At 31.1% G+C, this 22,572-nt stretch overlaps 2 protein-coding genes across 5 annotated transcripts in view; both read right to left on the reverse strand.

Annotated features, from left to right (window-relative positions):
- Window positions 1-8,085, reverse strand: part of T48 (FU domain-containing protein T48) — a 28,531-nt gene extending 20,446 nt beyond the window's left edge. Inside the window, exon 1 of the mRNA XM_015317406.2 lies at window positions 7,842-8,085. Within this exon, the coding sequence (XP_015172892.1) occupies window positions 7,842-7,929 (88 nt within the window). The 5' untranslated portion in view covers window positions 7,930-8,085. The remainder of the gene's footprint in view (window positions 1-7,841) is intronic.
- A 285-nt stretch (window positions 8,086-8,370) lies between these two features.
- Window positions 8,371-22,471, reverse strand: LOC107064599 (uncharacterized). Of its 4 annotated transcripts, XM_015317451.2 has the most exons (8): window positions 20,597-22,471; window positions 18,056-18,529; window positions 16,704-17,948; window positions 14,356-16,632; window positions 14,079-14,260; window positions 13,629-13,950; window positions 13,331-13,540; window positions 8,371-13,237 (listed from the first exon to the last, which is right to left on the reverse strand). In XM_015317451.2, exons 1-7 carry the CDS (start codon window positions 20,781-20,783, stop codon window positions 13,338-13,340), a joined length of 4,890 nt encoding a protein of 1,629 aa, XP_015172937.2. In that variant the 5' UTR covers window positions 20,784-22,471; the 3' UTR covers window positions 8,371-13,237; window positions 13,331-13,337. The 4 variants fall into 4 exon arrangements, with proteins under 4 accessions (XP_015172937.2, XP_015172936.2, XP_015172938.2 ...); XM_015317450.2 differs by having other exon boundaries at window positions 8,371-13,540; window positions 20,597-22,469; XM_015317452.2 differs by having other exon boundaries at window positions 8,371-13,540; window positions 16,719-17,948; window positions 20,597-22,468.
- Between the last annotated feature and the right edge of the window lie 101 nt (window positions 22,472-22,572).

Genomic DNA, 22,572 nt, shown 5'->3' on the forward strand with positions numbered 1-22,572 from the left:
GCTGATGAAAATGTTTTTTTTTAAATTATTATGATAATCCATGCTATAAATACAATCTCATAAATGACGATTAAATTCTTAACTCGATGCTCTGGATAAAAATTAATCGTCAAATACTATATCATTAAAATTAAATAACAGTACAAAAATATGATACAATATAATATAACTCAATAATTTGCAGCACAGAACAAAAAAAAAAACATGACGGATTATTATCTGTAATGTAAGGTAAAACGTGTCTCGAGTTTAAAATAAACTAATGCTGACGAAGTAGCAAGCTTTGTGTCAAAATTAACAACGTCACTCTGAGATTCCATACACACACATACACACACAGAGACAGACACAGAGCAGAAATAAACTTACATACATTTATATGACACGTACTTCAAAAGGATTAAAACCACGCGAAACTCGATATGAGATGATGGCCACAGAAATGGCCACAGTAGTAATAGTAATAGCAATAGTAATAGCAATAATAATAGCAGTGCTAATAGTAGTAGCAGCAGTAGTAGTAGTAGTAGTAGTAGTAGTAGTAGTAGTAGTAGTGTAATAGAATCAGCAAAACGTTTCCAACCTGAAACGTTTTTCTCTCTACTCTTCTTATCTTCACCAAGCTTAATGAAACGAACCGCGAGAATGAGGTGTGCGCGCGCGCGCGCGCGTGCGCTCACACGTATATATATATATATATATATATATACTCTATTCTCTAGGACGAACACAATGACCCCGATAATAGTCGTACGATCGCATTAATTAAAAAAGCTCTGAGCAATCTTTCCATCTAAGCGACGGTTATGCTCTTACATCCTTGTGTGTTTTCTCTCTCTCTCTCACACATAGACGCATATGCACACACCACATTGCGTATACACATATGCTCTCTCTTTCTCTCGTCACTTGCAGGATGCTGCCGCTTATCGTACTATCAATGACTCGTTCGTAAACGTGCGTAGTACTCCGTTGGGACAGTATAGTATAGACGGAAGAGATGGATAGATACGCTCCCATTATGATCATTATGATCATTATTATTATGATTATTATGATTATTATTATTGTCATTATTGTTCTAGTCAAATGAATATAAAGAAAAAAAATAATAATTTGTTAATATATTATTTCATAAAATAAAAAGGAAATCCTATTGTATGCAAAACTATTTAATGAAATCTTGAATAACCAACAGCAATGTTATTAATTAATGAAAGATGAAACTTTGAAATATTCTCGTCATCCATTGCCGGACACTTATGACAGTTGCTACCCCCTAGTAGAATGCCAGACACCCCTAAACTGCATGCTAGGTCCAATCTCAATGCAGATACCGGTAAAGCAATCTACCTGGTCTCTTTTATACTATAACGTATAAAGTATAATTATAATTTATTAAAGTTTATGAGTTCGGCGATGGATGACGAGATTTTGCAAGTTATCCCAAAGAAAATATAACAAAATTGAGCTTTATACTTTAACGAATTTAAGGTATTGGTCGTTTTTACCTGTATAAGGGACATGCACAGAACAATTTTCTGCTTTGATAAAATAACGAAAGTCTGGAGTTCACAATGGCTCTTGCTTTATTATAAAAATCACGGTTTTATAGAAATTTGCGGTTTAACACGTTCACGCCGGCGCGTACCACCGGTGGCCCGCATTAGACTATCCCATCGGGCGGCGCGTACCACCGGTGGTCCACCTTGGTCCAGGTTTGAACAAGCAAAAATCACGAGCCGCCAGATAAAGCGCATCTTAGATTCGAGTGCCGCCCCACAGCGCAGACACTGAAAATCGGCACCGGTGTCAACGTGTTAATGTGTGTTATTCATTTATTTCAGAGAAATATCATTAATAAAAGTTCATTACAGCAAATATCTATTGTATCAATGTTGATTCTAAATTCAATAGACATTTTTGTCAATTTTTACGAAAAATACGAAAAAGAAAAAAAAAACACTACAAAACTAATTAATCCGAAATATGTCGAACTTGTTAATAAAAAAAAAAGAAAAACGGTTGATTATTTTTAATAGAAAAATAATTCTAAGTAAAATATTAATATCAAATGTAAAAACGTTTTATTTGTAATTTTTTTTTTTTTTTATAACGAATAAAAGTCTGACTCGATAAATTTTCTAAACATTTATTTATTTATTTTTTTTTTTTGTAGTAATATTTTATTTCTTTTAAATTTACTTAAAGATACCAAAAACTTATATATGCGTACAAACATGTCGGTATTTTTTATCTAATTGTAAGTGGATGTGGGTTATACTTACATTAGATATATATTTGAATATATATGAATTATGTGTTTGTGTGTAGGTAATATAGTACACTGGTGAGTTGTATTTTTCGTGTTTTCGTTATGCTGGAAACTATCTGCACACGAAAGCCTAACGGAAGAAGGAAAAAGAGATAAGAACGAAAAAAGGAAGGGCGGAAGGATAAAAAGATAATACGTGAACCTATCTTTTAAAAGACGAATAGTAAACATATATATACATATATATATATTTTAGTATGCACTCTATCTCTTTCTCACACACATATACACACATGTAGTTTTTCTTTTTTTGTTATGATCCACATCTTCCTAATATGAAAATGTGAAATACAAACATTAACGTTAATAATAACGAAGGTCATTTGAAATGTGTCAATTGTAAAAAATTATCATTGACATGAGTCGTCTATGTATTATTACAAAATAATTTTTGAATATATTCGAATTATTGATATATTACGAATAAAAAATAATGTAAAATTTAATTAATAAAAATAATTATAATTAATAGAAGAAGAAGTTTATTTTTCGGGTATACCCCTTTAGGGTGTTTACCCCGAAGGCCCCGCCCCCTACATGTTCGTTCCCCTTGACAATATACTTAATTCTAATTATGCCCTAATATAATATTAGATATTAATATTAACAATATAAAAAAACAATATAAAACAATATAAAACAATATAAACAACATTAAACAATATACCTCATTTAGTAATTATAATTAATCATTAATTATTATTATATTAATAAAATTAATTAATAGAAAAAAAAAGTTAAATAATAATTAATTAATAACATTAAATAATTCATAATTACTTCATTTAATTTACAAATAATTTAACATTAGCGTTTGCTAATTTTTTTATAAGTCTTATTTATTTAATAAGGCATTATTATAGGACACTCCTAGTTTATTAATAATTCTTACACTCTTTTTTCAAATTGAATGTTTCTAAATTTAATTGTACGAAAAAAAAAAATAAATAAGAAATAAAGGTAAGAAAAAAATGGATTGCTTAAAGAAATGTGTGTGTGTGTATGAGTGAGAGAGAGAGAAGGAATTTTTACAATTACATTCGAAATCCTTTCTCGTTTCTCTAAATATTCGAACGTCATAAAAAAAAAAATAAAAAAAAAAAAAACAAGAAACATCAAGAACACACACTACTTACATCGACACAAACCTAAACATAAGATATGAAAACGGTTTCTCTCTCTCTCTCTCTCTCTCTCTCTCTCTCTCTCTCTCTTCTCCTTTCACTTCTATCACGAAACCAGCAGGTAGATCGGTCTAATTGTCACGGTCGCGTCATTCTTTCTAAACAATAAGAAAGGAGTAGGTCTAGCTTTGAAAGGGAAAAACAAAGAAATATGTTAGATACAGGTCGAGACGTAACTATGAGAAATTGGGCCTTATATTTCGAAATTATAATTCACTACGAATATAATATCAAATGAATAGAAAATAAGAAACAAATATTACGAATTATTAATAGGTCAAATTAATAATTTATATCATTATTTGTAATAATGATGATGATGATGATGATGATGATGATGAAAAGAAACATTTTTATCACTTGTTCAGTCATGATAATAAAATTCCAAAGAAAAGATAAATCTTTGAATTTGATTTCTTTGTTAGTTTCTTACTTTCACAACAATTTTATTCGTTAATTAAACAAACAGAATAATTTCTATTATTATTAGAAACTATAAATATAAAGATAAATAAGTAGATATGTATACAAATAAATTTCAATCATTGTTAATAATAAATAAATTTTAGAAAACAATTGATGAATGTACAGATAAATCTTCGATTTATTTATTTATTTATTTCATTTCATTTCATTTCATTTCATTTAATCTTCATCATCTCGTTGGTCTCTAACTTTCACTATAATTTCCCCTAAGATCCCATTGACGTGCGGGTTACTTTGTAAGATCATTTTCGAGAAAGAAATCGATTCTTTTAACATGAAAAGAAATGCATATAAAGAGAAAGAGCAAGAGAGAAAGAGAAAGAGACGATTTCCCTTACAATTAGTTGGACTGATTGAAAATGTTCGACGAAAGAGAAAAGGTTTTATCTAGACTTGTTGTCCAGGTGATCACAAGATCGTTGCACTTTTCCATGTTCTCTCGACTATATAGTATGAGTTAGTTCTATGTATTTTATGTTGAGAATGTAGAAGGCCGTATAAGCAAAAGAGAGTGCGAGAAACGGCAAAAGGATTTCTGGTGTGCTGCACCTGCACCAAGCTTTTGCTACGATAAACTTACGGATGGGTTACCTGGTGACCGACAGTACTACGATTTCTGCTTTAAAACAAAATTACACGCTCCGTGATTATCTTTTTTTTTTGTGTCTAGACGACGAGAATTACAATTATATATGTTTTGATGATGTATTAATAGTAATATTTAATTATTAATGATTACAAATATAATTCTTAATATATCTATAAATTGTGTCACGTTGTTTGTCTGCAATGGACTCCTAAACTACTTAACTGATTTTAATCAAATTTTGCACACTTTGTGCAGTTTTATTCAACTTGAAAGATACGATAGTTTAGATCTGAATTTATAATTCGCAATATTATTTTATTGCGAAAGACGTGTGTATCGGACTGATTGTGACACCCCTAGTAATAATATCAAGTAATATTACATATGTTTTGTTATTTAATATACTGTACGAAGGTGGGTTGAAAAAAACCTTATTTTTTAAAGCTCAAAATTAATTCTATGCTAGGCTCAATACTTTACAACCTACACACGTCTTTTTAGCATATTTTTATATTTTAATATTTATACGTGTTAATAAAATAATAAATATTTAATTACCATTGCAAAGGATATTATAATAAAGTGGTACTGTTTTTATACTGTCTTTGTAATATACTGTATTGTAATACATTTAAATATTATTATATTTATTTACTTAATATTAACGATATTTTTCTCTCTTAATTTTTATAAATAAAAGAAAATAATATACTGTGTGAATAATATTAACACTAGATATACCAGACCAGTCATTTTGACTGGTCGGGCCATTTTAATTGAAAATTTCTACTTCTGTAAATAATTAGGCATTTTGTTATTTTAAAAATATCTATAAATTCATTTATCTATGAAAATTATTATTGTTAAACATTTTTCTGTTATTTTTTAAGAGTAAATAAAGACTGGAAGCCTCAGCAAAAGTATTTTTTTTTCCTATACAGCAATCATTTTGACTAGTGTGGTAGAAATAGGTATACTGAAAATGGTGGTAAATCTAGTGTTAAATATTTCGCCAAGTAAATTTAATAAATGTGAAAAATCGTAGAATATTATTTCTAGAAATAATTTGAATAACTTTGGAAAAATGTCTTGAAAAACTATGAATAATTGATTATTATTTTTAGACAGAAAATCGAACATAGCGGAGAAAGTTCGCGCTGCAAAGTTGAACGACTAATCACGTGACTCGCGTCTGTCTCCTCGTCCCGCGAAAAATAAACGTGAAGCACTATGGTGGACGAACGAGTTCAAGTGTCTCTTGAAGCACCAAGAAAGCTGCTCTATTCCTTTTCGAGTTTTAAAGAACTCTTTAAAATGTGTGAGATATGTATAATACCTAAATGCAACGTTCGTAATTTTCAAAGATTTACGTCCTACACAATTATTTTTATATTTAATATATTCGAATCTTATGATAAGTTAAATACAAACCAAAACAAACTTTGAATTTTCTTATGTTTACTTAAATAAAGAAAGAATTTCAATTGAAATTTAATTAAATTAGTATTTTGACTAATTAAAAGTTAATATTTTGTGTAAAATAAATAAATTAATTAAATTTCAATATGAATATCGATATAATTATGTGTTAATATTTTTTTTTCTTTTTTTTTTTTTAATAATTATAAATTATAATATTTACAAATATTTTCTTTCAAAATATTGACAGGTTAGTTTTTTTTTTTTTTATTGCTAATCATTTATGTTACATATACTGATACTTTATTATAAATATGAATATTGCTCATTCGAAATATTAATTGTAAAAATATTGAAAAATATTGGCCAATAAATAAAACTTGCAATATATATATATATATATACGAAAAATTAACCTACTTATAGAAATATATGACTTTTATTTGTATTCTTATGGAAATAAATCGAATAATATTAATATAATTTATTATAATTCTTATTATTCCGTAAATTTTCAACATTAGTTCCGCGTCGTTGAACGTTCGATCGCGATCGTTGAAAGTTGCCAGAAACGAATGAGAAAATTCTCGATCAAGATAGATGAAAGATCGAATATTCTTATGAAATTTAATTAAGAATAAACATATCTAAAATTATATATATATATATATATATATATATATATATATATATATATATATATATATATGATAATTTATATTTGTTTTTAAAAATAAATTACACCCCAAAAAACAACACAAAATTCACATAATTTCGATACCATTTATAAAAGATTAATCCTCGATTTTAATTTGTCCTTTTTTCAAATCCCACTTCTAAAATTTTATCAATTTTCTAACTAAATGGGACACATGAAACAATTTCTTAAAAATTTTACTTATTTTTAACACTTAATTTATTTATAGTAACTTCTTAATTATCGATCTATTTCAACAGATTATTTACGCCATATTAAATTTTCTTCAAACCGAACAATGTGAACGGGAGTGGAAACGTGAACGAAAAATTAAACTTTCTATTTGACATACACAAATGTTGACCATATAAATATTTGCAAATGTTACAAACAAATCTGTATCTTTTATTCGATATATATATATATATATATATGCATGTATGTACGTATGTTTATTTAAAAAAAAAAAAAAATAAAGTTAACAAATATCGAACAAATTACTCGAAGATTACATCCGTAAGAATAAACAACGTTTTATCGATTTGTAAAACGTAAACTATGATTGATTTTTTTTTTTTTGGTTCGATATATGCAACGAATAAGATTTTATTTTTAAAATGGACATCGAATTAATCTAAAAAAAGAAAATATATTTATAATAATAATAATAATAATAGAAATCGATACAGGTGAATTTGACCAGGTAAAAAGAGGTTAAACTCGATATCGGTTCAAACCCGTATCTCTCAAAGAATTTCACAGGTAAAATATATTTTGTCATTTCTAAAGAGTAAACGCGGAAATAGTTGAAATTACATTAAACGTTCGATTTACGATGAATAAAGAATTGTTGTTCTTTTTACCTTTCTTTTTATTTTATATATTACAATTGAATAAATAATTAAATAAATAGATTTAAATGAAGGATCTATAACTGAACTAATTCGATTGTGTATCAAAGTACGCTGTTGCGCCTGGTGAACGATCATAACGAAAACGTATGAGAAAACTTACAAAATTAAACAAAACGCACATGTGTATTTAAACAAATAAGATCTAACAACGATTCTAATCAATTAAATATTATATTTAAAAAAAGAAAAAAAGAATTTAATTAAATAATTGTCATACCTTGAAATTCAGCTTGGGACCAAACAGAATCCATAAGACAGAAGAGGAGGGCGGCACTGAATTTCACCACCGTAGCAAAGTTACCCATTCTTAGTCGACATTATTCTCCAAACACGAAAAGTCACGATACCACGGTTTAGTTTATAACCGTAATCGTCGAAATGCACATAATGTATTTAACCGGCACGAACGAACGAACGAATGATCCGTCTCCCGAAACGTTCGGTGACACACTGAAGAACGTACGCGGAAAAGCAAATGATAGCGATGTTGCCAAACCTCCGAAGACAGTGAACTCTGACAGTACGCGCATGCGCGCACGAGAATTCGAATCGAAACGCGAAGGCGCGCAAAATACAATATTTTGAAAGGAACAAAATTCGTGAAAACATTATTATTCATTTATATTATATTTTCTTACCACCTCCTCTCCTATAAGTATAATTTATTCATGTATTATATATAAATTTAATCGAATAATACCGTTAAGTATTAGGATTATGAAAGAATAATCCCGCTATAAGCAGCCTTACGATTTATACCGTATTTTATTATTCTTCATATTTATATTACACAAAGATGTATACTTAATCGTATTGTTTTATCGATTTCAAATACAATTCGCCAATTCCTCTACCATTCCATATTATTAAATAGATTGAAACCGATATCTTTCTTAACGATTATTAACATTAAACCAGGTCACAAAAATGCGTATATCTAGTCGATTTGTAAAGGGAAGATGATATTTTAAAAGGGGGGAAAGGATCGAGAAGAAGAGAAAGAAGAAAAAATAGACTTTGTATTGAATCATGTTTACGGTACCGAGAGGGAAGGAATAAAAATATCTAACGTTCGTTAACGATACATAATAATTATCATAGTCTTGTTATTATTTTTTTTTTGTCGGGTTTTTCTTTTTTTGTTTTTTTCTCTCTTGCTTATCATTACTTAGCAATCATTCATTATTACATTACTACCAATCCTCTCTCACCACATATCACGCAGCGAAATATTATTATTAATTTTACTTTACAGATTTATATTTTATACAAATTACTTAGGCATTGTGATATTCAGGAGGTTTATCTTTGCGCAATTATTATTTTGGTTTGTTCTTGTTCTACCATTATTATTATTATTATTATTATCGGCAATTTACAAGCCTTTTTCATCATTTATACAAATCACAAATACCTTTCTCACGTCGCTTTGAAAATTTATTCAAGTTTATCATTTTTTTTTTTTAATCTATCAACTATGCGTACAAAGAGACTTCTATGCCTTCTTTTTATTTATATACATATACATATACATATATATATATGTATATAATATTAATTATTATTTTAATAAGAGGTCATTACACCTTGGCAATTGCGTCTTTGCCACGAATGAACTAAGAAATACAATATGTATACAACGTTATAGCGACTTACTACAAAAGTGAACTGTACACACGACTATCCCATATATAATTTGGTCTTCTATGTACGCAGAGTCATAAAACAAAACATAAGTCCAAAGAATATATATATATATATATATATATAATATGTATACTGAAAATTAGTTTACCCTCACTCTTTTTATTCTTTCTTTTCATTTATCTTATCTTTTCTCACCACTTTTCTTTTTTCACTCTCCAAAGGATATTCATATTCTTTTCTTTTTTTATTTTATTATTTTTATTATATCACAAGTATTAACATTACAATTATTTTTCTAAGATATAATCTTACTTTCCTTTCATAACCAACTGTAGAATAATATAAGCGTTTTTTTGTTTATAATTCAAACGCCATTTTTCTATCTCGTTAAATTAAAACGCTGGTTTGGCCGTGTGTTGTTATTATTTTTTATTTTTAATTAATTTATTTATTTTATTTTTTTTTCTTTTTCTTAGAAAGACCACGCTCGACATAACATTATATAGGAACACTTTGAAGCAGTGTCTTTTATAGAGAAGATGTTTAGGAAAAAATCAGACTCTTTCACTTTGAATTTGTTATATTTCTTTTTATATGTTTCGAGAAACATTATACTTTATTCCCTCCTCTTCTCCTTCTTCTTCTTCGTAATTATTTCTTTTTTTTAATTATTTTTTTTATTTTTTGTTCTCTCCTTTTTTTTCTTTTTGTTAAATAAAATGCTTCTCCGCGCTCCTCTCTTGATCATTTCTTTTATTATACAAGATATTTGTTACTATGTACCGGTATATAATATATATATATACAAAGAATTCATTTATGTGTTGGTTGTTGTTGCTGTTGTTGATTTTTTTTTTTTTATTTCTCTATAAATGTATCTTTTTCTTTTTCTAGAAACGGCTAATATTTTAAAAATGATTATTACATTTAATTATCATACTCTGTGCTAGTGGGAGGAGGAGTGAAAACTATTTTTGTAGGTAGGGTGTTATAATAGTTTGTTGTGTGTGTGTGTGTGTGTATATATATTTTTTCTTTATGTGTATTTTGTGTATGCATGCGCGTAAATGAACTTCTCTTTCGTCTACGCAAATTAATATTATGTACATGTATTTTGTATGTGTATATTTATATAATACATATAGTATACATAATTTATATGCATTATGTGTATTATATATATATATATATATAATAATAATATTTTTATACAATTTTCCTGATTTTTGCTATTTCTCCCTGATACACCAAGAAAAAATCGTTCATTAATGTTCTTACTACCAACATACTTGTCATATAATAGCAAAAATTGCCTCTCTTATGCTCCTTTTACATATATAAATTGGTGAAAATGAAAATGACAATGGCAATGACATACTTGATGATCGTAATAGCGTTAGTACGAAGAAAAAAAAAATAAAAATAAAAATAAACGTCATAATGTATAAATCAATAATATAATAATAATATATATATATATATATAAGATTTGAAAATAATAACAGTTTTAATTAATATAAGTATTACGGATAATTTAATTGCTAAGATGTACTACCCGCGTGTTTTGGATTGTAATCACTTGGTGGTTTAACGACACAAACTTAAAACGCATTATTTTAAAAGTTGATGATGTTATATGTTAATTATTATGTCTGTATCTATATAATGAAGTCAAATAATAATAGTCTTTTCTATTTATAATATTTTCTTACAAGATAGTATTTTATAATAATACAAGCAATGCCGGCATAATCTCATTTTCAAGTGTTCTCTCTCTCTCTCTGTCTCTCTATCTCTTTATTTCTTTTTATCTTTTACTTGATTTTTGGCTTTCTCTCTTTCTCTTCTCTCTCTCTCTCTCTCTCTCTCTCTCTCTCTTTGCCATAACATCAAATCAATTTTCAATGTTATTTTATTGTTTATTGAATCAAAGAAATTTTGTCTTTCGTGTGTGTGTGTATGCACGATGATATTTCGTTCTTCATTGGATTTTATTTCATCTTTATTTCATTTCATCTTTCATTTCATTTCTATTTTTTTAACAACAATTAACTACCGTTACTAATATTTTACTTTTTTGTTTGTTTGTTTGTTTTAATAGCCTTTAGTGACATCAAAAATTGTATGGAATGCAGCGACATTAAAAATATAAATTAATGTTGATTAATAACATCACTTTTATCTTTAATACCTTTTCGAAAGATTTACATAAAAAATATTGAAGACATTTTTTTTTGTTGTTTTTTTGTTGTTTTTTTTTATTATTATTATTATTCATGAGTGGTAATAAACTAACTTATTCTTAATAAATATAAAAAAATATCCGTTTTCTATTTTAATTTCATTTCCCTTATAAGAGAACACTTGTTATATCCGAACAACACATTTTTTCATTATTCAGTATCGTTTTAAAAATGTTTATTTTTTTTTATTTTTTTTACTGCATTAACCAACCATCTCCTCTCTCTCTCTCTCTCTCTCTCTCTCTCGCTTGTTTTTACCAGTTGTCTATATATATAGAATATATTATTATTATCCAGCCCCCTGTCATTCATTGAGTCGAAAAATCTTAATCCAATATGCCCTGTACATTGTTCCTGCGTACATGATGTTGTTTTTTTTTTTGTCTTCTTCTTCATTTTCAGGAAAATCGAGTGTTTCGTGTTTTAAAGTGAAAGAGTAAAAAAAAAAAAACGCAAACGTTTATTACAGTTTTTGATTTAAACCTCTTATTTCCTTGATATATATATATGTATATATAACACATGATTTCCCCACCTATTCTACAGATTTTAAATTAAAAACTTTGCTTCCTTGGGTTTGCTTTCTTTCTTTCTTTCTTTCTTATTTTTTTTGTTTTTTTTTGTTTTTTTATTATTATTTATTTATTTTTTTTTTTGTTTATTAATTATTTTTTTTTCTTTATATTAAGTCGAAAGGCCACCGTTCAAGGCCACAGGCCATGACAACGAATTATTAAATTTAATTAACGAGAAATTTGGTTAGTTTTTCCATCGTTAATTTGTTTCTTGGTTGTAATTTACAGAGACAGTTTTTTTTTTTTTTTTTTTTTTTTTTTTTAAATAGCATATTCTCATTTGAACATCTTGTACATTGGAAAGTCTTTCTCTCGAGCATATTGATTCTAGAGACAATTATATCTGTAAATTGACACAATCATTATCCTTACATTCATTCTCTCACAAAACACACTTTCAAACACACCTCCTACTATGCATCGAATGACACGGAGCGTAAATTTCAAAACGCTTTTTCTTCTTCTTCTTCTTCTTTTTGTTTTTGTTTTTGTTTTATAACGTTAAATGCAAGGCAGCATAATAAGTCATTTTTAAGATCGATTTATGCGATAACTAATAGTCAGGTAACATGATATATATATATATATATATATATATCCATTCCCTATCCACATTTGTTTGTTTATAATTAATATTTATATACCAAGAATAGAGTTTTAAAAATAAATATAATTACACAAAGGAAAAGGAGAGAAACAAAAAAAAAAAGAAAAGAAAAGAAAAGGAAAGGAAAGGAAAGAAAAGGAAAGAAAAGAAAAGAAATGAAAAGAAAAAAAAAAGAAAAAACAAAATAACTTATTATATCCACATAAGTATTTCATATGTAATGTTAAATATTTTGCAGACGTTTTGCTTTACGCTCTGCTAACTTGAGCTTACCTTACTAACTAGTAAGGCTTCTTCTTATCATCATCATCATCATCATCATCATCATCATCATCATCATCATCATCATTATCATCATTATCATTATCATCATCATCATTATCATTATATTAATCATCTTCATCATCATCATTATCATCATGATCTTCATAATCTTCTTCATCGTCATCGTCATCGTCATCATCATCATCAGTCACACGCAAAACAAATTTTTATAATTTATACCTTATGTTTATTGCCTTTCTATCATTCGGTGTACACGCTGTTAAACAGGGTCTGTCTTACTTTTCGTCAGTGTGGCATTATCAATATTGTAATTTATTTTCTCCAACTTAGTCTATGCACACGCACTCACCGAAATTTCACGTAACTCGATGAAGGTTGCACTTAGGTATGTATTGATTCATATCTAAATGCCAACCCTTTGTCAAAGCACAGGGATAGTGTATAACAGATTTGCATCCTCGTATAACGCAACCAATGTTCGCGCCTGTTAAACCGCAAGAATCACAAACCGATTTTGCAGCATCCCACACAGCTTCTTGTAAACCAGTCACTCTACCACCTACAATCATAAAAATTACTTTTTAATAACAGACATAAGCACTAACAATTATTGATGCATATTTCTTAACGTATGTATGTATATTTACCAGCCATATAAACACCAGCAGCCCAAACAGCACACTGTTCATGAAGCCAAACTTCATAACGCTGTTCCTCGCCAGGAATTAAAGTCATTCCAGCATACATTGCATTCGTATTACTTTCAATCGAATTTCTTTTCTTTCTACTCATTTTCGCAGAGAACTGTTCAGCAAGTCCAGCATACCTTAAACTTCTCTTATTCCTTCCACCCTTCTTCTGCTCTATCGTTAGTTCGTGTTCATCATCAGCCGAAAGGATTCCATCTTCTAAACGTTCTTTTCCAATTAAATACGGGCCAAATAAATCACTTAATACACCTGCTGGGACCTACAACAACAAAATAATAATAATAATAATAATAATAATAATAATAATAATAATAATAATAATAGTAATAATAAGTAACTGTAATAATACTTGTAATAAATTTATTTAATGAACCATAAATATCATACCGTGTACGATCCAGGTGCAATATGAGGACCTGCCAAATTGGGATGAGGTCTAGATGGATCTCCTGGTATAACACTGTGGGGACCTTGTTTGCAAAATACACATACCCACGTAGAGTCGGTCGTATGTGCGTCATATCGAGACGACAATGTGGAACTAAACAAACCAGCTCTGCTAACTTTTCCTATAAATAATAAGAAATAGATTGAAAATGAAAATAGAAATACACATTTTTCTATGAACTTTTCTTTTGTTATTAATTAAAATTATTATATGTACCTCTATAGTCTAAATCATTTTGATGACTTAGCCTTTTACTTCTACCGGCATTTCCATTGCCAATAGTTTTCCTCTTTTCTTTATTTTTTTCTTCCTCCTCTTCTCTCGGTGCATTAACTACTTGAATACTTAAAGGGCTATCTCTAGGTCCTTCGACATGAACCACTGGTCCACGAGATTTAATAGAACTCGCATTTGAACCCGAATCATATGCCATTTCCCGATACCCTTCGTTTTTAGTATTTTTCTTTACTTTCTTCGAATAGTCTTGTTTTTTCAAACTTTTAGATACACGTTTTTTTTTATTACCATCCTTCTGAGATGATTCACTAGCAATATTTCCAAATATATTCTCGGTAGATCTGGACAATTTCCTTTTACCTCCTTGGACCTTTCCCTTCTTTCCTTTCTTTCCCGATAATTTGGTATCAACCGTAGACGATACATCAGTAGGCTCCATGTTCTGAGTATCTTTAGTTTGCAAAATATTATTTTCGATATTTTCAACCTTCGTTATATTTTCATTTTGAATACCAGAAATAGTAAAGTCCACTTTAGTATCTTCCTTTTTAACAGCTGGCTTGGGTTCATCAATTCCAGCAAACATTTTCTCTAATTCTGATTCGACCTCATTGAAGGGATTGGTGTTGTTAACAGCCTTTGGACTCGTTACCTTTGAAAATTCAGTAGCATCATCGCTTGATTTTCTTCGTACCCTTTGATTCGCCGAAGTTGAATTCGTGGTTGAACTCTCGCTACTTCTCCGCCTTCTTACCGGTTGATTTTCCTCGCTTCTTTCTTCAATATTATTATCGATTTCATGATCGTTTTCAGTATCGTTTTCGTTTTCGTTTTCATTTTCATTTTCATGTTCATGTTCATGTTCGTTTTCGTTATCATTATCGTTATCGTTTTCATTATCGTTCTCATGATCGTTCTCGTTCTCGTTCTCGTTTTCGTTTACATTTTCATTAATCTTATTATCTAACCTTTGATCCACACTTTCAGCTCGTTCTTCTATTTTAACATTAGTTGCTGGAGTACAATTAGCAACTACTTCTTCTGGTATCGATTCCCTCATTCTTGGTTCCGTTGGTTCAGTCGGTTCAAGCTCCATGTCTTCTACTTCAGTTTTAGAATCCTTACTAAGTCTTACTGGTTTCTCTAATTTCCTTTTCCTACGTTGTTTGGTATTATCATTAGAATCGTCGTTACTGAATGCAGGTGATACTACCTCATCTTCTCTAGTTGGAGATTTTGATTTTGGCCTTTCAGGAGACATGCTTTTAACGCTCGACGTATCTTTCTCTTCAACCGGCATCACTATAACGGAACCTATATTTTCAGTACCACCAAGCTTCTTATTTCCACCTTCCAATTTTTCTAATAAAGAGTCCACACCCTTTTTACCCCTCTTTGGTAAATTCTTGGGTGACCTAACACTAGTTTCTTCGTGTTTCTTGTCTCGTTCGGAAGACGATTCCCTTTTAGGACTATCTGTAACGTCCTTCTCTATTTTCGACGTAAGATTAACGATAACAGGTAAAACATTTCTTGGCACTTGTGCTATTACACTTAATGTGTCTTTACTTTTCGTTTCTGGTTCTTTCTTATCCGCAACAACACGTTCGATCGTAACACTAGGCGGCAAATTAATAACTTTTTGTGCGAAACCATCAACACTTATTTCCTTAATCTTATCATGAATATTGGCAACGCCTTTCAAGTTGCTTTCAAAATTCTTAACCGTTATTTTTGGAGTCGTTATCTCTTTAGTCGACAATGACACTGGTTCACTGACAGAATTAGGTGTTGGTACAGATGAACTTATCCCACTGTCCGACGATGTTTCTCCGTTTAAAGGTATTGGAGGAGAAATAATATTTCCGTTTCGACTACCTTTATCCACGTTTCGTGCCGTTAAACTAATTGGAATATCTTGAGGTATTCGAGAATAATTTTCAGCAATAATATCCGACGTGGCAGAAAGGTCAAGCGTATTTTGAGAACCTGGTGAGTTTCTATATTGATTTTGGTTTTGCCTGTTATCAACTAACATTTGTAAACTAAATAATGGATTGCCAGGAGTATTTGATGGCGTAACAGTTTTTGATGGAACTGTAGGCGTATGCCACGTTGGTGGTGCTTGAGTATGAGCAAGTTGTGGAGTCAACTGTGGCGTTAAATGAGATGCTCTGGACATAGACGGATGAGTATAAAAGCCAGCTGGATTTAAACCAGTGCCAGGTGGTAATCCTGAAGCGTGAATATTTAAACCTGCAATATAAAAACGTAACATCGTGAAATGTTCAATAGATTAATAATTCAATATAAAATATTACAGTTACCATAAAAAGTGTTACCTTGACCCTGCGTCATCGTGGTGAGATGATTCCAAACTGTTTGAGGTGGAGGAGTGCCAACCGGTGGTCGGCTATGACCCGGATATTGTCCCGACATTGCACTTCCTTCCCAATTTCCCAGTGTGATCCTAGAAGCGACTATCGCAGGATCTATACTCTCAGGTTTGTCTAATACCTCCTCTGTACTGTACTCTTCTTTAATATTATTGTGTCTGTCATTCAAATTAGTTGCTCTTCCTCTTTTTTCATGTGCAAGCTTATACGTTCTTCCCTTAGGATATTTGTCTAAGAAGAGCTTACTTTCTTCTTTTAAATTTATATTCAAAGTGGATTTACTATTTAACTCAGTATCCGTAGATATGTTCTCTTGGACTACATTAAGTTGTGTTGTATCATATTTTACTTTACATGATAAATTATTATAGTTCAAAATTTTCAATAAATCATCGTTCAATCCTTTGTACTTAGCTGCATAAGAATCGTTAATGTTGCAGGAAAAATCAGTCTGTGTTATAACAGGATAATTCGACTGCACTGTTCTCTTATCACTAGCAGCAGGTAATTTTAAATAAGGATATCTATCCTTTATTTTGGCGTCTTGATCACGATTATAAACAACACTGCTTGTGGCATTTACCGACAAATCAAGAGGTTTATTAACTTCTTTAACAGAATTTGATGAGAAATTATTCGAACTTTGATAAGATGCAGTAGTCTCATTAACAGAAGTTGGGCACAGTTTAGTGTTTACAGTAGACTGCGAATAATTGGAGAAATAATTTAAATAATTAATGTGGGCGTTCCAAGCTAATTTTTGTGTCTCCGACAAACTTCTATATTGATCCGGCCAAAAATTAAAATCAAGATCAATCTTCTTTTTAACATTGACTAAATTATCTTTTTCTTTTTTCTTTTCCCCCTTCCAGGGGGTTCCTTGATTCCCTCCGTGGCCTTGAATAGTGTCTACAAAGGAATTTGATATTTTTAAATCAGCTGTCCTCGACACGTTTGACTTTTCTGAATCCAGCACTAAGCTCTTAGATTTAGACTTTGGTAGATCTTGAAACCCTTTGATATGCCGTTCAGTCACGTCGTCTAATTTATTTTCTTTCTTGCAACTCAGGTTGCATTTATCTTGCACGTCAGAACGTGCTACGAGTGCTTGTTCATAAACCCATGGAAAGAAACTATAATACGCCCAATCTGGCGCAACTTGGGATATGTCGTGTCCTGTAAACAAATATTTATTATTAAAAAAAGACCCTTCATCTATATATCTAATGTACAATGAAAATAATCAAATATAATAACAATTAATAAAAATGACATATTTTTACCATCATTGGATAATTCAGAATTAACGCAATTAGTCAGACCATAATGTATATTAGAAGTATTCGCAGATTGTTGTATTAACTCCTGTATGATTTTCCGATAATGTAACTTATTTTCTAAATTTCTTTTACTCGATGATGTTGATTTATCTTCAGTTAATTCAGAATTAACAGAATTGGTCACACCATAAGATATTTTAGAAGTATTAGCAGATCTTTGTATTATCTCCTCTATGATTTTCTTCTGATGATTTACTTCTTCAGAATCTTGTTTGTTCTGTAACGTTGATTTTGTTTTTTTGCTTAATACAGAATGATCGCAATCGGTTACACTATAATGTATCTTGGAAGTATTCGCAGATCGTTGCAGTAACTCCTGTATGATTTTCTGATGATATTGCTCTTCCTTCAAACTTCTTTTCCTTTGCAATGTTGATTTTTCTTCTGAGTTAGGATGCTCGTAGATACCCGTCGTTTCTGTAATAAAATTCCAAAAAAAATATCAAATATCTGTATAAAATATGCTTACGCGATTACTTGGAACTAAGTTAAATTACGATCAATTCAATCTAAAGAATTGTTTCTTATTTAAACTAACTACAAAATCATTTTGTCTACTACGCTTTAACACCGCAATATTTCTTCTACGTAATAACAATTAAACATTCCAACACGATCTTTGAATGTAATATGCATTGTCTGAACAAACTATTGAACCTAATCTCTCTATAATGATACTAAGGACGCATTGATTATTAGAAATATACGATTACTCTCAATCTCAACATACAACCAAATACTTCTAAAAAAAACATTAAATACATAAATGTTGTTAAGAATATCATTGAATAAATGAATTAATTGAACAACAAACTAAGTATGCTGATTAATTAGATCAAACATTCCTGTACTTTTTTACTTCCTTTGCTTTTTATCACAACCTTAGAAAACTAAAAAAAAACAAATATGTGAAAAAGAAGAAGGTTGTTGTTGAGCATCATGAAAATACTAGGAAAGGATTTCTTAATGAAAAAAAAACTGAAACAACAAGAAATGTAGCTCGTGCAACGTGTAACGTTTACGAACATCATTCGAATCGGTATAGTGGTATTTTAGAATAGAAACACCCGCATATGTATTTGATGATAATCTACAAAAGACGACGCGAATCGTAGAAACAATGTACATATGTGAATGAATAGAAATTTGAATGAAGAAAAATCAAGGACTCATATGTAGAAATGAAACAAAATGTAGGAGTAAAGTACACGTTAGTTCCTCATGGGGAAACGAAGGAAGGAAAGAAGGAAAGAAGGAAGGAAGGAAAAGAAAAATGAAAACGTACGGCACTGTGCGTCGAATGTTACTCTCTTTGCAAGAGAAGAACGACGACGCGTTTCTCGATCATTTTGTTTTTCTTTGCAAACGTATTAGACGTATTAGAATTTGGTAGGATTGATAATATTATTTATTTTCCTCTCTTTCTTTCTTTCTTTCTTTCAGCAAATTTCGTAGGGACACGCTAAGGGATACATATAAACGTATGTACGTAAATGCGTGTGTATATGCGCGAGCGAGGAATATGCGTACCACCGTAGATCGCAAAGCACACGCGGCACACGTAGAAGTAGTAAGGATGATGGTAGTAGTGTAAAGTAATATTAGTGTGTTGTAACAGCAGCAGCAACAGCAGCGTGTATACCGTACACGCTCGCTCTTTCTCTCTTTTTTCTCTCTTTCTCTCTCTCTCCCTCTCTCTCTCTCTTTTCGCATTCACACTCACTCTCTCTCTCTTTCTCTCTTATACTCTTCAACTCTCGTATACACGGTAGGGAAGAGACACGTATACGTATGCGTGTCGTGTACGAAGGCGCGCGACGACGACACAAGTAAAACTTGTGGTGGTGGTGTGTGGTGGCGGTGGCGACAACGGTGCAAATGACGACGATTATGAGAATGACGAATAGGAGGAGGTAGACAAGGAAAAGGAGAAGGAGAACGAGAACTACGACACGACAACGACGACGACGACACAGAAAAAATCTCCAAGAGAATTTCTCGGAGGAAATGTAAAAGCAGATGAGAGAAACAGGACGACGCACTACTCACTCGCGCACTCACGCCCGATGCTGGAACGCGAAAACACACTGGCACGATTTTCCTCGACACTCTTAGCTTTTATAAGCTTCGTCCTCGTGCTCGTACCACTGAACGATAACTCCATGTAATTACAAACAGTAAGGAATGGTAAGAACTGTTCTTCCCTTTGGCCGCGCTTAAAGCCCTCTTCTTGTCGATGGTTGCGCGTAGAAAGGCGGCAACGAGAACGGCAGACAGAGACGGAGAGAGAAAGAACGAGAAAGAAAGAGGAAAAGAGAGAGAGAGAGAGAAAGAGAGAGAGAGAGAGAGAGAAAGAGGAAAAAGAATAAGACAAAACGAGTCAGATAGACGAACAGCAGACAAGACAGGGAAGAGAGGAGAACCGCGTGCTCGAACACGCGGGGCAACGTGCGCTCTTTTAACGAAACAATGTTAACCACCTACGACTCGATAACAAACAATTCTTCTTCAACACGTCTTTCTTTGACACGATGATGTTTGACCGATTGCTCGTTGTTGTCGTCGTTGTCGTTGTTGTCGTCGTCATCGTAGTCGTAGTCGTTGTATTCGTACTTTTCTTCTTATTATTATTCTTTGTAAATGATTTGTAGGGAGTATAAACGGATTGCATGGTGCAACGTTGTATAGTATGAGAGAGGAAGAAAAGCAAAAGAGAATAATACGAACAGTTAGTTAGTTAGATAGATAGATAGTTAGATAGATAGTTAGATAGATAGATGGATAGATAGATGAATAGATAGGTGGATAGATAGAAGATAGATAGATAAATAGATAGATAGATAGAAATATTGATAGATACAGATGGGGATAGGAAGACAGACAGAGAAAGAGAGTAAAGGAGAAACGTAGACACAAGAGTAACAAACAGAAGGTATACTATCGCACGGTTTTCCTTTTTACCGGCACGCGTGCACGCGCCACGACGTTACACAGTACATCGTGCACTACTTCGAGAGGGGGAAGAGAGATTCAAAGCCGCGGACAGAGGGAGGGGTAGTGTTAGGAGCTGAGGGGAAAGCAAGGGGAGAAGGAGCGCGCAAGCACAACACACCAACACACCCCGACGAAACGTACGCGACACGGACATGGGTGCCTCTCTTTCTTTCGCGTAAATCGATGAGCGCACTCGATTTCACTAGCTTTTCTCGCCTTAGGACACGGATCCTCGAGAAAAAGAAATATCGCTCCAGTTGGGAGCTCCTTTGGGCACCAATCTCTCCTTCTCTCCCGTGATACGCACCTTACGCACGGGGCCCTTGCCGGGGGCTGGCGAATTTACGATTTTCGGCCAAAAAATCGTAGGGGCATCAACCAAAGCAGAATTTCAACAATGGTGGCCACCAGAGAGCAAACAGTACGCAACTTGTCGACACCTAGCGGCAACTAACCGAATCGTCCAAACTTCTCTTTCCCTCGCTTCCTTCATACTTTTTTTTCTTTCTTTCTTTCTTTTCTCTCTCTCTCCTATTTGTATTTTTTTTAATCTTTTTTTTTTATTTTTATCCTTTTTCTTTTCATTTACGATTATCATACGAATCGACAAATGCGACTTTTCAAAAGCTGTATTTGAATCCTTTTTTTTTTCATGTGTAGATAAATATTATTATTTTCCAATAAATTTTTCTTTTTAAATACGAACTTTTATTTGTTTACTTTCGGGACAATCTTTTTCATCAATTCGTAACATCGGTCGCAACTAGCGATTGTCAATTCCGGCTATCTTTGATCCAATGGCACATATCATTTATTTTGTTCTTGCGAAACTTCAAACTTCGAACATCGCAATTAGGACGAATCGTTTTCGTTCGTTTTGAAACGTCTAACGAATTCCCGCGACTAAATTTATATCGCTCATTTAAAATCAATTGAGTTGACGTTGAGTTTGTAATTGTTCCTTGCAATTGAGAAAGAAAGTCTCCCTCCCGTATGCAATTATTGAACTATATTAGTTTTTTTAAATCAATCAGAATATACTCGTGCTAATCAACATTATTACGAATTCTTACTGTTCCGACAATGATATACATCATGTTACAAAAGTCCTACAATGATGATGATTGGTTACTTCTCGGTACACGCATTACGAAAATTTAATCATGCGAACGAGACTTAACGTTAATATTTAATTTTTATTTCTTACATATTTTTTATATAAGAATTTGATCAAATATATTTAAAATATAAATATGTTACAGATTTTTTAATCGATTATTTTAAATATATGCATAACATGATCAAATTATCATCAGTGTAACTCGAATGAAGGATTTTATATTTTCTTTTCTCTCTCTCTCCCTCTCTCTTTCTCTTTCTCTTAATATTATTTAAATATTTAAAACACATTTACTATATACTACAATATTTCTTTTATTATGTAAACAGTTATGTGTTAAACTAGT

Source organism: Polistes dominula, unplaced genomic scaffold, assembly GCF_049000335.1.
Source record: "Polistes dominula isolate Pdom_NZ unplaced genomic scaffold, Pdom_raw_medaka contig_33, whole genome shotgun sequence".
Lineage (NCBI taxonomy): Eukaryota > Metazoa > Arthropoda > Insecta > Hymenoptera > Vespidae > Polistes > Polistes dominula.

Excerpts from the sequence above, each read along its gene's own strand:
- LOC107064599 (XM_015317451.2), bottom strand. The coding sequence starts at position 20,783 with ATGCAATCCGTTTATACTCCCTACAAATCATTTACAAAGAATAATAAT. Across the intron at positions 18,530-20,596 it reads GAATTGTTTGTTATCGAGTC|AAACGACGGGTATCTACGAG; the intron begins GTAGGTGGTTAA and ends ATTTTATTACAG. Across the intron at positions 17,949-18,055 it reads TTCTGAATTATCCAATGATG|GACACGACATATCCCAAGTT; the intron begins GTAAAAATATGT and ends ATTTGTTTACAG.